The sequence below is a fragment of the Rissa tridactyla genome, chromosome 12 (assembly GCF_028500815.1).
Source record: "Rissa tridactyla isolate bRisTri1 chromosome 12, bRisTri1.patW.cur.20221130, whole genome shotgun sequence".
Lineage (NCBI taxonomy): Eukaryota > Metazoa > Chordata > Aves > Charadriiformes > Laridae > Rissa > Rissa tridactyla.
Window position 1 is genome coordinate 11,676,234 of NC_071477.1, and position 13,423 is coordinate 11,689,656.

The following is a 13,423-nucleotide window of genomic DNA, read 5'->3' on the forward strand; positions in this document are numbered from 1 at the left end:
TGGGTTGCACTAGGGATGTTACCCTCTTCCCAAACGGTCCAGAGCCCCGGGGGGGTGTCCTCTCTCCTTCACCCAACAGCAAATCTTGTGTGGCTCACACAAGGGGTTTTACACCACTGTGGTTAATGGTGTGGTGCCTGGGAAGCGTTCTCAGGGCAGGGTGGGGTGCTTACCACCCAGCCCCCGCTGCTATGGGTCACCTGCAGGTGGGGACATCGGGGTGCAGGTTAGCGGGGATCTCTGCAGCGTTCAGGAGGGGTAAGAGACCCAAACCTGCCTTCCAAAGCCACCTAGGAGGAAAACACACTTGGCTGTGGGAAGATCCATGGCTCCGCGGGGAAAGGCAAGGAATTCCCACCTCTTTCCCGGAACCTGGAACCGAAGCCTAAATCTAATGGGGAGGGCTGATGCCGGCTCCAAAACGGTGCCGCTTCCCTCTTCTTCCCGCAAAACCCAGGTGATGCTGGATGGAAGGGGGGGATGTCGGGGGGATGTCGGGGCGGGGGGGGGGGGACGGGACCGCGCTCCTCCTCCCGCCCTCCCACAGCCGCCGACCCCCGGCCCCCGTGGGGGGGCCGGGGGTCGGCGGCTGTGGGAGGGCGGGAGGAGGAGCGCGGTCCGCCCCCGCCGCCGCCGCCGTACAAAAGGGGTCGGGCGGGCGGTGGAGCAGCGTGTGCCGCCGGGCAGGGCAGGGCAGGGGCAGCGGGGGGTCCCCCGGTCCCTTGGGCAGCCGGGACCCGCGACGGCCCCGTCCCGCTCCTCCGCCACCAGCACCGCCGGGCCCGGGACCATGAGGCGGGAGCGGACGCTGCGCCGCCGCGGAGCTCTGCTCGCTTGCCTCTCCCTAGGGACTCTGCTGGTCCTCGCCGACGCCAAGGGTGCCTTCTACCCCCCCGCCGCCCCTCTGCCCTACGGCGGCAGGTACAGCCTCTACACGGCCGGTTCCAGCCCGCAGCTCGGCCCCGGCAAGCCCGTGGGCAAGCACAAGTAAGCGACCCTCTACGCGCCTCCGTCCGCGGCCGCGCAACCGAGCCGGGGGGGCACCGGGAACCGGCAACACCCCCGGGCATCGGTCTTTGGCTACCGGGCTGCACGGCGGGGCTTTCCGGGCACCGCCTGCCGTCGGGCATCCCTTACCGGGCACAGACCGCGGGTACCGGCAACACGTCTGGGCTCAGCAGACAGCATCCCCTGGGGATCGGTTGCCGCGGGCACCCCTTGGTGGGTACCCAACCCCCCCGTACCCATCGTGGGTACCATCTCCCGGGGCTCGGCCGCGGGCATCCCATGGGTACCGCCCACCGGCATCCCTTGCCCCGGGTACTGGCCAGGCGCTGGCGGGCAGGGCAGGGGTGTCCGTGTGTCCCGCTGCACCCCCTCCGTGTACGGTGAGGCTGGGGGGGGGGGCGCTCAGCGCAGGAGGATGCGGGGGTTGTGTTTCCAGGACGGGGTGGGCTGCGTGCGGGGGGAGGACATGCGTGCTGCCGTCCCCTGTGGGACAGGGACGGGGGGGTGGTGGGGAGGGGGATGCACGTGTGTGTTTATGTTCATATACAGGTTCCGTTCATGTGCATGTACCTGTTCTGCATGACATGGGCGCGGGGGTGTGGAGTGCGGGAGGGGAGGATGGCAGGGCACAGAGCTACGCCTGAAATTTGCCCCTTTGCTTGTAAAGCACAGACTTACCAGAGTTTAAATATGTTTTCAAGTAACCTGGAAAGCTCAGGCAGATGAGGAATGCAGGCTTTACACATACAATACTATAGACTTTTTCCATTCAATTGCAAAAAGGCTGTTACGTTGGTGGGGGGCTTGCTTCCCTCCCCGCTTGTTTGCTAGAACCGTTTCTGTCGGGCTTTGAAAAGGGGAGAATGTGGTGTTAGGAACAAGCTGAAATGAATAAAGTAATATTCGAGACGAACAATACTGGCAGTGCCAGTGAGAGCTTTCCAAAACCCGTAACATTTTCCAGCTGCTCACTCTTAAAACATCAGGCTGGAGCTATAAAACTGCTAGCCACAGGTGGGTGAGAAGGAGAGGGGTTTCTGAGAAGGAGCAAGCCAGAACAACCCTAACCCAAGCAGTCACAGGCAAGCAGTATGTATTAGTAGTGGCTAGTAGATCTGCCCGTGTTGGCTACTAGCTTACTTACAGAGGGGTTTGCAGTGTGTTTGTTAGTGGATCCTGGATTTATGGATAGGCAGTGATTCTAAATTTCCACAGGCACACGCACGCATGATCTCCCTTCCCTCCAGCTAAGAAAAGTGGCTGGCCTTTGCTTTCGCGTGGCCCTGTGCGCGGATAAATGACTCACTTCTGGAGGAGCGGGGAGCTGCTCGGATCCCGGCACTTGCTCTGAGCCTGGCCAGGGCAGAGCCGCTGGCAATGCCGGTCGCTGCCGGGAGTTGCGGTGCCCATCCCAGGGGAGGAAAGAGATCCCTGGGCGGGGGGACAGGGTGGAGGTGCTGGTGCCGTTCCTGGGGGCAGCAAGGGGGATGCGCTGGGGGTGGGGGGGTCCCTACTGGAGGGAGCAGGGAGAGCTGGGATGTATGAGCCTGCTCACATCTTGCTGCTTCACCAAGGGAGCTCCTGCCCCACACGGGCTGCTGGAGGTGGAGGAGCCTGCTCAGGGCCTCTGAATCGGGGCACTGGGGGGCTTAAAGTGGGTCTTGGCATGGCTGGGGGACGTACTTTATCTTCACGTGTTTGCCATCGCTGCTTGTCCCTCCTTCACCCATCTTTCAGCACTCAGTGTGAGCCAGAGCTCTGCTGCTCCGTCCCTAGAGGGTGACAGTGAGGGGGCTGGGGGTCTGTGCACGCACACGCTCACTCCCCCAAACAGGAGATACCACAGTTCTCCCCAAACCCTTCTGCTCCATCGTGACTGTCCCAGTCCCTTCCCTCGCCTGCACCTGCCAGAGGTCTCTCAACAACATCCAGATCGTCATCACGCCAAGCCCGTGAGAGCTGGGCTGAGGCCCCGCAGCTCGTTTCCCTGGTCAGCCCCGAGGCTGCTCTCCTCAGGCTGTGTGATGGCGATGCCGGGGGACCCCGGCTGCTTCCCAGCCTGTGGCCAGGCAGCCAAGCTGCAGCGATCCCAGCTCGCACAGGGAGAGCTGGGTCCTCCCGCCTCACTGAACACCTCCCCACACCTGCAGCTCGCGCCGGCCCATCTGCTCCATCCTGCTGACCCTCCGACTCTGCCTCAGCTCGCCTGTGCCCTCCTCTCCTCCCGCTCTTCCATCTGCCACCTCCCTGTGCTCTTAATCCCTGCCTCACTGCACATCCCTGCTGTCTCTGCCCCTGTGGACCAAGTCCATCTGCTCCTGCCGGCAGGCCTGCCTTCAGCTGGAACAGCCTTGGCCTCCATCTGTCCCACCAGCACTCCCGCATCCTTCCCACCCAGCCTTCCTCCCAGCCACCTCAGCCTCAGCGCCTGGTTTTGCTGCTCGGCTCGGGAGAGGGTCTGTGTCCAGAGCTGGCTGGTACCCTGTGGCACCCGGCTGCAGGTGTGATGGCAGGAGGGAAGACACTCCATTCCTTGCACCACCCGTCCAAGGGATCTGAAGAGGTTTCCAGGCCCCATCCAGCTCAGGACCTGGGTCCTGGCCCTGCCTCCATGGTGGAGGGGGCTGTGATGCTGCAGCCCGGCAGAGCGTCCAGCCTGCATTGCCTCTCCCTCTGCTGAGTGTAGCATCACACTTGATGTGGGTGTGACAGTACCCACAGCAACATCTGAAGGCTTTTGGGCTTGATCCTGGGGCTGTCAGCACTCCAGGAGGTGCAGGAGGATGGACCACCCCTACCAGACACTGCTGGAGCTATTTCTGGGATGCTGTTCCCATAAATGCCATTGCTGGTGGGGTTCTGCTTGTCCCCCCAGCCTGTCTCACCACCCAGGTCATGCTGTGCTGAGCACAGCCCAGCTCCAGGGCTGAGGCTCTGGGTGACCCCAGCACTGGTGACAATGCGGTCGTGATAGTGACAGCTGCAGCACCCAACCCAGCCTCCTGCAGCATGGTGGCACCTCGGATCTTCCTTGGGGGGGGCTCTGGGTTTCTTGCGGACAGTGAAATTGCTGGTGAAATATCGTAAGGCACAGCTTGTTTCCAGCACCGAGACTGGTTTCTCAGGCAGGGCCAGACTGTGGAGTGACCATAGCTGGGGGAGGATGGGGCAGCCACCAGCTCGGGGTGACACTGCGGGGCAGGCACTGCCCGAGGCTGAGCAGAGAGCCCGGCACAGCCGAGGCGAGCAGAGCTGTGTTGAGGGCACAGGGGTGTAGCTGCACCGCCTTAATCACAGAATCACAGAATGGCAGGGGTTGGAAGGCACCTCTGGAGATCATCTAGTCCAATCTTCTGCCAGAGCAGGGTCACCTAGAGCAGGTCTCACAGGAATGCGTCCAGGCGGGTTTGGAATGTCTCCAGAGACGGAGACTCCACCACCTCTCTGGGCAGCCTGTGCCAGTGCCCTGCCACCCTCAAAGTTAGGAAGTTCCTCCTCACGTTGAGATGGAACCCAGAGGAGAGATGCCTGGAGCCACTTGGACTGAGGAAAAGGCTGCGCGCCCAGCAGCCGTGCTGGGCACCAGGGGACTTTGCTCCGTCCCCACTCCCCTGGGCTCCACTGCTGTCCCTGTCACCAGTGGGTGGGATGGGCGATGCCTGGGGGGTCCCTCCAGCTGCTGACCCTCCCAGGACATTGATGGCAGTGTTAGGCAGGGCAGGTAGACCTGTCTGGGGACTGGTTGGAGAGCTGGGGCACTGCTATCTTCTGGGACGGGGGGTGACGGTATCTCGCTGTGCTTCCCCCTAGGAGCTACTGCGCCTACGTGGTGCAGCGCAACGTGACGTGCACGCTGCAGGATGGGGCTGAGAGCTATGTCAAGGCTGAGTACCACAAGTGCAGCTGGGGACCCAAGTGCCCGGGAAAAGTGCTGTGAGTACTGGGGGATGCTGGGGCACGGCTCCCTTCCCGTTCCCCTTCCCCTTCCCCTTCCCCTTCCCCTTCCCCTTCCCTTCTTCGGGTCGCAGCTCTTCTTAGGCTCCTGAGCCCCCGTGCCACCCTTCCGACCACCAACCTCTGTTTTCCAAAGAGCAGCGGAAAGGGCTGACCCTTCTGACCATCGACCCGTGTTTTCCAGAGGGCTGAGGGGCTTTTCCTGGGTGAGGCAGTCAGTGACAGGGCAGCGGTGCTGGGAGGAGGCAAGGTGGGATCTGTCAGGAGGGAGAGGGAGCTCTATCCCTCGTCAGAAATAAATCAGGAAATTATGGGAAGCCAAGGGGGTGCATGTGCACGTGTGCAGGGAAGGATTTTGTTAAAGACCTGCGATTTGTCAGAAAGATGGCAGCTAGGCCAGAGCTTGACTGAGAGGAAGAGGAAGATGGCTGAAGGCTTTCTGCCCCAGGAAAATATTTGCAAAACTCTCTGCCACCTCGTCGGTGCTGGAGGGAAACACCCCGCCATGCCGGAGCTGCAGACGGATCTGGAGCCAGGGCAAGATGGACACTGGGGCTTTGTGCTCTGCTGGGGATGCTGCTCCATGCTCCCGCATCCTCCCCAGGCTGCCAAGGGCAGCAGAGCCCAGCACCGAGGAAAACCAGGCTGAGAGGGGCTTTCATCGGAGCCTGGTACCCCTCCTGTGGCACGGCACATGGTGCTGTGACCAGCTGGGAGTCACCACATGCCGGCGGTGCCACGGGCTCAGCTCGCAGCCTCTCCCGGCAGAGACCGGCTGTCGGACCCACTCGCTGACCTGCTCCTTCCTTGCTCCCATTGCAAGTGCTTTAGTGGCGTCTGAGGACTCACATCCTGCGGCAGCTGCTACCCGTGGAGGAGATCCCCAAAGCCCCTCCCATCTCCGCAGTGTCCGATGCTCACCCTTGTCAGCCCTTCAGACAAAACCAGGGTGACACCAGAGTGTTTTTTGAAAGCAGCCGTACCCGCAGCTGGACTTTCAGCACAGCCTCAGATGCTGCATCCACGCACGAGAGGGAAACATGGTTTCTTCACACGCTGGGGCCATCAGCTAATGTTTGTGCAGCTGCAATAAATACTTCCCCTCATCACCATTTGGAGCAGGGGGAGAATGTTTCAGAGGTGCCAAAGGGCTCCGGGCTCCTCTGCAGAGGCCAGTGCAACACAGAGAAGGCGCCTTGCCTTCTGGATGCCATCCTCATCCTCACTTCATCCCCTGACAGTGGCTGGGTGCAGCAGTGTCCTCCCATGGTCCATCCAGGCAGGTTTCTACACATTAAGACAGAAGGAAAGGCCACAGAAACTCAGCAGTGTCTGTGAAGAGGAATAACAAAAAGAAGAGCTTGTTCTGAAACTGTCCTGTGCCTTTGGGAAATTGTTGATGTTAAGAAGTTTTGAAGTGATTCAAAGAACAGAGGATTTGGGTTTGCTCTCTCCTCCTGCCCTGCAGTACATACGGAGGTGGCTGTGTCGTGCTGGGAGTCGCGTGGCAGTGGCATTGCCCGGGGACACTGAGGACCCGGGCAGGGACAGGGAGGACATGGAGCTCGGTCCCATGTGCTGCCCCGAGCCACTGGGTAAGCGCGAGTGCCATACGCAGCCCCTCTGTGCAGCATGGATGGTTGTGCCTCCTCCTCCGAGACCTTCTGCTGAACGTGCCGGGGAAGAACAAGGGCCTGATTGTACGTGTTGTTGCAAAACAGCAAATTTCAGGGTTTTCAGGCCCCGCTAAATTCAGATTGGAAATTTCCAAAAGGCGGGTTCAAAGCATTGGTGTTTCAGAGGTGGTGAGAAACATGCTGTCTTCAGGTCAGCTCGGCTGGTGGGGGGAGCGCGGGTGCTGGCAGGGTCCTGTCCCATCCCTGCCACCTCATGGGAAGGTGCCACCAAAGAGCTGGGAGCTGCTGGGTCCTCCCTGCTGGGCTGGTGGGGACCCCAAGTAGAGTGAGAGCAGAGAGGGAGGGTGTTAGTGTCCCACCAGGCCAAGAGGTGGGCTCCCACCCTTGTTTATTGTATATGGGGTGATCAGTGTTGTAGTGTCCAAGGTGGTGATGGAGAAACCTCCCAGGGCATCCCTGCCTGGGGCAGGAGGATGTGTAAGGAGCCATTCTTCTGTGCGCACCCCATGGCATCACCCCGGTAAACCTGGCCAGGGCTCTGCTGCCCCACTGCCAAAGGTCTCCCTTGCAAGGCCAGCCCAAGGCACTTAGGCTTCCCATCAAAATGATGCCCTCCACACATAGAGAAAATACATTTCCAAAGGTGCTGCAACCCTCTCAGAGGCTTCAGGACAGGATTAGAATTGAGAAGAGGATTTTTTACCCCATTAGGAAATTCTCTAGGTCAATTCAAAGTGCAAAACACACCCAACAAACAGCCCAGACCCCGCTTGGAAGTGATCTGAACTTGGAATCACTTCCATCATTTCATTTCATCATGTGCTTTCCTGGGCCAAAAGTTGCCAAACTGTGTGCCGTCTGTCACAGTGGTCATCTATCAGGCCAGAGACCAGAGCAATACACTTACTTATAGCTGCTTTTCTAAACTAACAATGGGAGTCCCAGGTTAAAAAAAATTTGACAAACAAAGAAAAGCTCTCCAGAAACCACAGATAACGTAAATAATGTCTCTGCTCACCCCGAGGCTGTTTCTCAGGCTTGTCTGGTTGTGTTACCAACTTGTTGGGGAGGACTCTACCCTCACCATGTGCTATCACACCTGCATTTAGTGGTCCAGTCCTGGAGAGGGTGGGCACATGTTTTTGGAGTGCTGGTTAATGAGCTGTGTCCCTGGATGGCCACTGTAATGCTACACTGGGCTATGGTGCAGCCAGAGCTGTTGGAGAAGGGGAATCATGGTCTTCAGGTGCAGCACATGGGTCTCAGCCAGGCTTTCCCATGTGCCCAGCCATCCTACACCCAACAGGACCCATGGCCCCGCTCTTCTCTATTGCTTGATGTTGAGGTTGCTTCTCTAAACTGTCTTCTCTCTTCCTCTCCTCTCCTGGAAAGGTACCGCACATTCTTCAGACCCAAGTACAAGATTGGCTACAAGACAGTGACCGAGCTGGCCTGGAGGTGCTGCCCGGGCTTCATGGGAGAAGGATGCCATGACAGCCCGACCGACCAACCCGGCCTCCTGCCCCAACATCCCAGCCCTAAAATGCCTCCTGGGCAAAAGATGTTTCCGATCCCCAGACTTCCTCCCCATCCAAAAAGCCACCCTGACCTGTTTCCAGGACCAAAGAAGAATCAGTATGGTGAGACCTCGCTCCTGCTTCACATCCCCAGGTTACCACGCCATGCTCTCAAACCTCTCCGTTCTTTCTGTTCTGGCACAGGGCATGAATGTAGAAAACCTTCAGCAGGTGACCTGCTTTCTGATCAGAGACCTGACATTTGATTGCTTTGAGGATCACTTGCTTTTTTAATCTAGTTTCTTTCAAAGCATGCTGCTTCGAAATTGCCTTTCCTCATTGCTTTAAAGCATTTTTCCATTAATTTTGGGGTTGATAGGGTGTGTCTCACAGTGAAGATCCCTTGGGCTGTCCTCATCACGTGCTGTTGAACTTTGCAGCAGAGGGCTTGATCCCAAGAAAAAAGAGGGTTTCCTGATCAGCTTAAGAAGAGAAGTCAAAGAGAGGAGGAAGGGTGGGCTGATATTTCGCTGAAACAACAATAAGAGGGAGGCAGGATCTAATGTTAGTTAGTATGGGAAAGAACTCAAATCTAGAAGACAGCCAAGGAGGGAAGTTAAAGGAGCACCAACCCTGACTGTGCTCTCCCTATTTCTTTCCCTGTGCAGGCAGAAAGTTGCCCGGCCTCTTCGGGGACCGCCTGGATCGTCTGGAGGAGGAGGTGAGACGCCTTTCCCAGTCCTACGACAGCCTGCACACCATGGTGAGCGGCCTCGGGGACCGCCTGCGGCTGGCCATCCAGGAGGACACCACCAAGATGATCGGCTCCCTGATGAACAGCCCGGGCACGCCTGACTCGATGGTGGGCTTTGGCATCATTCCTGATGGCCTGGTGGATGTGGCGGACAAAGCTGACATCACCACGTACCCTCCCGTGGGGGAGATCCTGACCAAAGTGACGGAGGTAAGCGACGTGCTGAAAACCAAGGCAGATTTGCTGCATGAGGTTCGTGGCATGGTCCTGGACCACGATGGACAGATCAAGCATCTTCTGGAGTCAGCCCGGCCCTCACCCCTCACCTCCATCGACCTCCTGGAGGAGTATGTGGACACACGGCTGAGCAACCTGCGCGGAGAGCTGCTTGACGGCTTCGAGAAGAAGCTGGGGAAGATCCAGACCACTTGCGATTTCCGGATCCAAGAGGTGCGGCAGCAGTGCGAGGAGGAGAAAGCTGCCAACCTGCGGCTGCAGCAGACACTGGATGGGAAAGAGCTAGAGATCAAGAAAGAGATCTCCCAGCTGGAGACCCAGATCCAAGGGCTGACAGTGGTGGAAAGCTGCTGCAGCAACCTGGACTACCTCACTGATCGCATGAACATCCTTGAGAAAGGTCTTCACAGCATCTCTGAGTCACAGAAGAACCTGCATTCACGGCTGGATGGAGAAATCTCTACTGTCACCCTAGGAAACCTTTTTGAAGGACGCTTTGAGGACCTGGAAGCCAGACTCAATGCTACAGAGAGAGAAACGGGGAGCTGCTGCTCTGGTATAGAGGACAACGTGAGAGGCATGGTGGTGGCAGAGGTGGATGGCATGAGGACTGCCTTTGAAGACAAAATGCACACCCTGGAGGACAGGTTCATGACCATCGTTGGGGAGCTGAACAATGTCAGTTCTCCTGTGGGCATGGACGGAGCAGTGGTGCCCGTGCTGGAGGGGGAACTCGCCAGCATGAAAAAACGCACAGATGAGACACTGGATGTGTTACAGAATCGCCTCATCACGCTGGAGAGCACTTGTTCCCTGGGCTGCACTTCCGCTTCCAAAGACGTGGAGACCTTCCGGACAGAGATCGAAGATTGCCAGAACAAGAACCAGGACCTGCTCCTCCGGATGGACAGCAACTATGACCTCCTGCGCAAGCTGAACGCCACCATCCTGGAGATCCAGCGGCGAATCGAGGAGGAAGCATCGGGGGCTTTGCAAGGGGAGATCACCTTGCTAAAGATAAACCTCAACACTGTGAGCAAGTCTCTGACGGGGCTCAAGGACTCCGTCTCCCAATATTCGGACACCGTGACACACGTCAACTCCTCGCTGGATGAGCACGAGCGGAAAATTGAGGATGAGGTCCACTCCATCCAGGAGAAAGTCAACGACCAAGGCTCCCAGCTCTTCTTCAGCAACCGTCGTGTCCTGAACCTCAAGGGAGACTTGGAGCGACTCAAAGCCAGGATCGTCAGTGACCTGAGCTCCTGTAAGAGCGTGGCCCATGACCTGCAGCGGGAGATTGCTCACTTCGATGACCGGGTGGCTCGGGTGGAGAGCGTCTGCGGCAGGCTGGGTGCCGTCACGGGAAGCCTGGATGGCATCAGGGACGAACTGGAGAAACACACGGGCAGCCTGTGGGATTACATGGACCACATGAACGGGACCCTGGCTGCCCACTCTCAGGAAATAACGGGACTGAAGGACAACCTGCTTGACTGCCAAGCCAAGGTCTCCGAGCTGGCAGAGCAGGTCGGCCACTTGGAAGAGCAGGCGGAGGGGAAGCAGCATTAGCCGTGCCGCCAAGTGCTGCTTCTCCTCCCCGTGAAGGACAGGATTAACTTATATCACACAGACTCGCTCCAATGTGACAACAGTTCTTGGGATAATTTTTTTAATGAAAAGATAAATTAAAAGCTGCTACAACCCCCCCCCCTTTTTTTTTGTTTTATTTTTTAAACCCTGTTGGCCCCACTTTTCCGTAACTCTGCCGTTACGGTACTCGCCTCCCGATGCTCAGCAGCTGTCCCGACCCTGGTGCAGCAGTGTCACTGCCGCCTGGCTGGGGGCGTTGCGTTGGCTCCTGGGCTGATGACCCCAGCAGGACAATTCAGGAGGAAGCTGGAGGCGGGAACGTTGTTTTTTTCATTTTATTTTATTTTTGTGGATTTATCGCTTCTCGAAGAATAAAACCCTGCAGTTGTCAGTTGAGGAATAGAGTCTCTCTGACCTAAAGACCACCTGCATCTTAATCCAGGGACTGAGATGAGCCAGGGCTCCTTACAGGGAACAAAACTCACCACAGGAATTGCGGATTTCAAAGAACACACGTATTCATACAGCCCCCTGGGAACTGCCTTCCCCTCTCCGAGACGGCAGCCCTCCTCGTGTATGGTAAATACATTTATACTGCTCCCTCCCCCCTGGAAATGCACATGCCTTACGGAGTATATGAGGATATGCATTAGGAAAACACACATATGCATATATATATATAGTATGTGTATGTATATTTTTGGACAACCCACTGTCATGGTGCTCATCTCATTGCCAAGTTTCCTCTCGCTGCCCCCATGTCCCTTGCCGTATTTCGGAGAACCGCACGGAGCAGCTAAACCGCGCCACAGCAGCGTTTGGGGGAGGTCCCTGCGGTCCCTCGGGGCTGCCGTGTTTCACAACCCCACTTCGCTGTGCTCTGGTTACACCTGTGACGGACACAAAAGGTTACGGAAAACTTGCGTCTTCCCCAAAGAGACGCATGTCCGTAGGTCTCTGCAGAGACCAAGCTGGGCATGGGGCAGTCCTGGCCTCCAAGTCTGGTTCTCCTGTTTTTTTGCTTAAACTGTGAACGTGGTTTCCCTCATCTCATCCTGGGGCAGGAGAGCTGGAGCCACTGCAGGGTGTGAGCGTGAGCGTTCACCCGCTCTGTGCTGGCTTTTCCTGTCTGGCAGCACAACAGCGAGAGCCTGCGTCCTCCTCGCATTCCTCTGAGCCTGCCGGGATGCCAAAAGCTCCAGGGTCCCACACAGATGTGGGGCACGGAGGAGGAGGAAGGCAGAGTACCTCTCAGAAGACCTCGAGAATGAGAAACTGAGGCGATTTACCCAAGGTGACTCTGGTTTCCCATGAACACGCAGGCTGGAAAAGGTTGTACATGTTCCTGAGCATCTCCAGCCTTGCCCCACGGAGCAGATGCCGGGATGGTGTGGCTGGTGCACACAAAACCTGCTTTTCCTGGGGAGCCCGGCACAGGCAGCCTCCAATGCTCAGCCAACAGGGACTTCGTTACCAGAAGGGATGAAATTAAAAAGCCTCCATCTGACCAGATCTGGCACTTTATAGCGGAGGGAGGTATTTTTCGATCAGCTCAACATTGCAGCTCATGGACCCTTCCACCCCATACCCTCACCAGGTCATCCCAACTCTTCTGCACCACGATTTCCCCCGTGGTCCCCCCCATCCCACAAAGGAGCAGCTCCCTGCTCCGACTAGCACACAGCAGCAGCAACTCCCAGCAGAGATGCATCTAGGCGCCTTTCCTCCTCCATGAAAACTGGATGAGCTCCCTAAAACAGATGCTTCCAGGCTGGGGAGGACCACAGGGAATGGTGATGGACTCACCGAGTCCAGTTGGCTGCATCGTGTTACCCTGATGCGGTGAAAGCTCTTTCCCCTGCCAGAGGAGCGTGGGCCACCAGCTGTACGAGCAGGGAGAGGGGACCAGGCTTCCCACCGCCAGCTCGCAGGCGGCTGAACGCTCACAGCACCAGAGTCCGCTTGCTGCTCTGGGTTTTGCTGATTTGGAGCTACGCTGCAGCTGCTGAGACACTGCTCCAGCTGAGGAACAAGCTCCGGCTGCCTTCAGGCATCCCGCAAAACCTGCTTTTAGACAACAAAACCTATTTTCCCCCTCCCAGCCCACAGAAGGATTCTCAAGCCAGCCCTCAGTCCTTCGCGATGGGTCAGGGAGCCCTCGCCTCACAGGACCCCACATCCCTTCCCCATCCCCTCGCAACAGGGAGAAAAAGGGCTGCAGCAACCAAAGAGAAGACTAACGCAAGGCCAGGCTCACCCCTTCCCAGGGCTGGGTTCGGGAGCAGCTGAACAGCAACAGCTTCCTCCGGCACAGAGGGAGCCAGGACTGGCGGTAACAAAACCAGGACAAGGAAGAAGTCTGACCTTCCAGAAAATGGTGCTATGTTTGGACTATTCCTGACTAGTCACACTTGAAGCTATGGACAGTTTGTATTTCAGTTCTCAGCTATTCACGTTTAAAGAGTGAAAGGAACTTTGTATAAAACAGGGCTTTTTTTTTTATTTTTTGCTTGCAGAGAAGGAAGTAGATGGTGCCCACAAGGTTGTCCTTGCACAGGCAGCTTTCCAAGGCCCTTGACAACTGATCCTGTATTGAGGCTGGTGTTTTATTGTTTTTAAAACCTTGTACATTTGTTCAGATTTCAAAAGCTGAAAGACTGTTTGTACTGGAAAGGAGGAAAAAAAAAATAAAGTATTTCTTGCTGAGGTTTCCAGAATCAAAG

The 13,423-nt window shown here is 57.3% G+C and overlaps 1 protein-coding gene across 1 annotated transcript; it reads left to right on the top strand.

Annotated features, from left to right (window-relative positions):
• Positions 1–683: 683 nt before the first annotated feature.
• EMILIN3 (elastin microfibril interfacer 3) lies at positions 684–13,422 on the top strand. The gene is made up of 4 exons (XM_054218867.1): positions 684–987; positions 4,819–4,941; positions 7,992–8,239; positions 8,785–13,422. Exons 1-4 carry the CDS (start codon positions 791–793, stop codon positions 10,677–10,679), a joined length of 2,463 nt encoding a protein of 820 aa, XP_054074842.1. The 5' UTR covers positions 684–790; the 3' UTR covers positions 10,680–13,422.
• The last annotated feature ends 1 nt before the right edge of the window (position 13,423 follows it).

What these genes read in the sequence shown, in the direction of transcription:
- EMILIN3 (XM_054218867.1), top strand. Translation starts at nt 791, where the DNA reads ATGAGGCGGGAGCGGACGCTGCGCCGCCGCGGAGCTCTGCTCGCTTGC. An exon ending in AAGCCCGTGGGCAAGCACAA is followed by an intron (nt 988 to 4,818) that starts GTAAGCGACCCT and finishes GCTTCCCCCTAG; the next exon opens with GAGCTACTGCGCCTACGTGG. An exon ending in AAGTGCCCGGGAAAAGTGCT is followed by an intron (nt 4,942 to 7,991) that starts GTGAGTACTGGG and finishes TCTCCTGGAAAG; the next exon opens with GTACCGCACATTCTTCAGAC.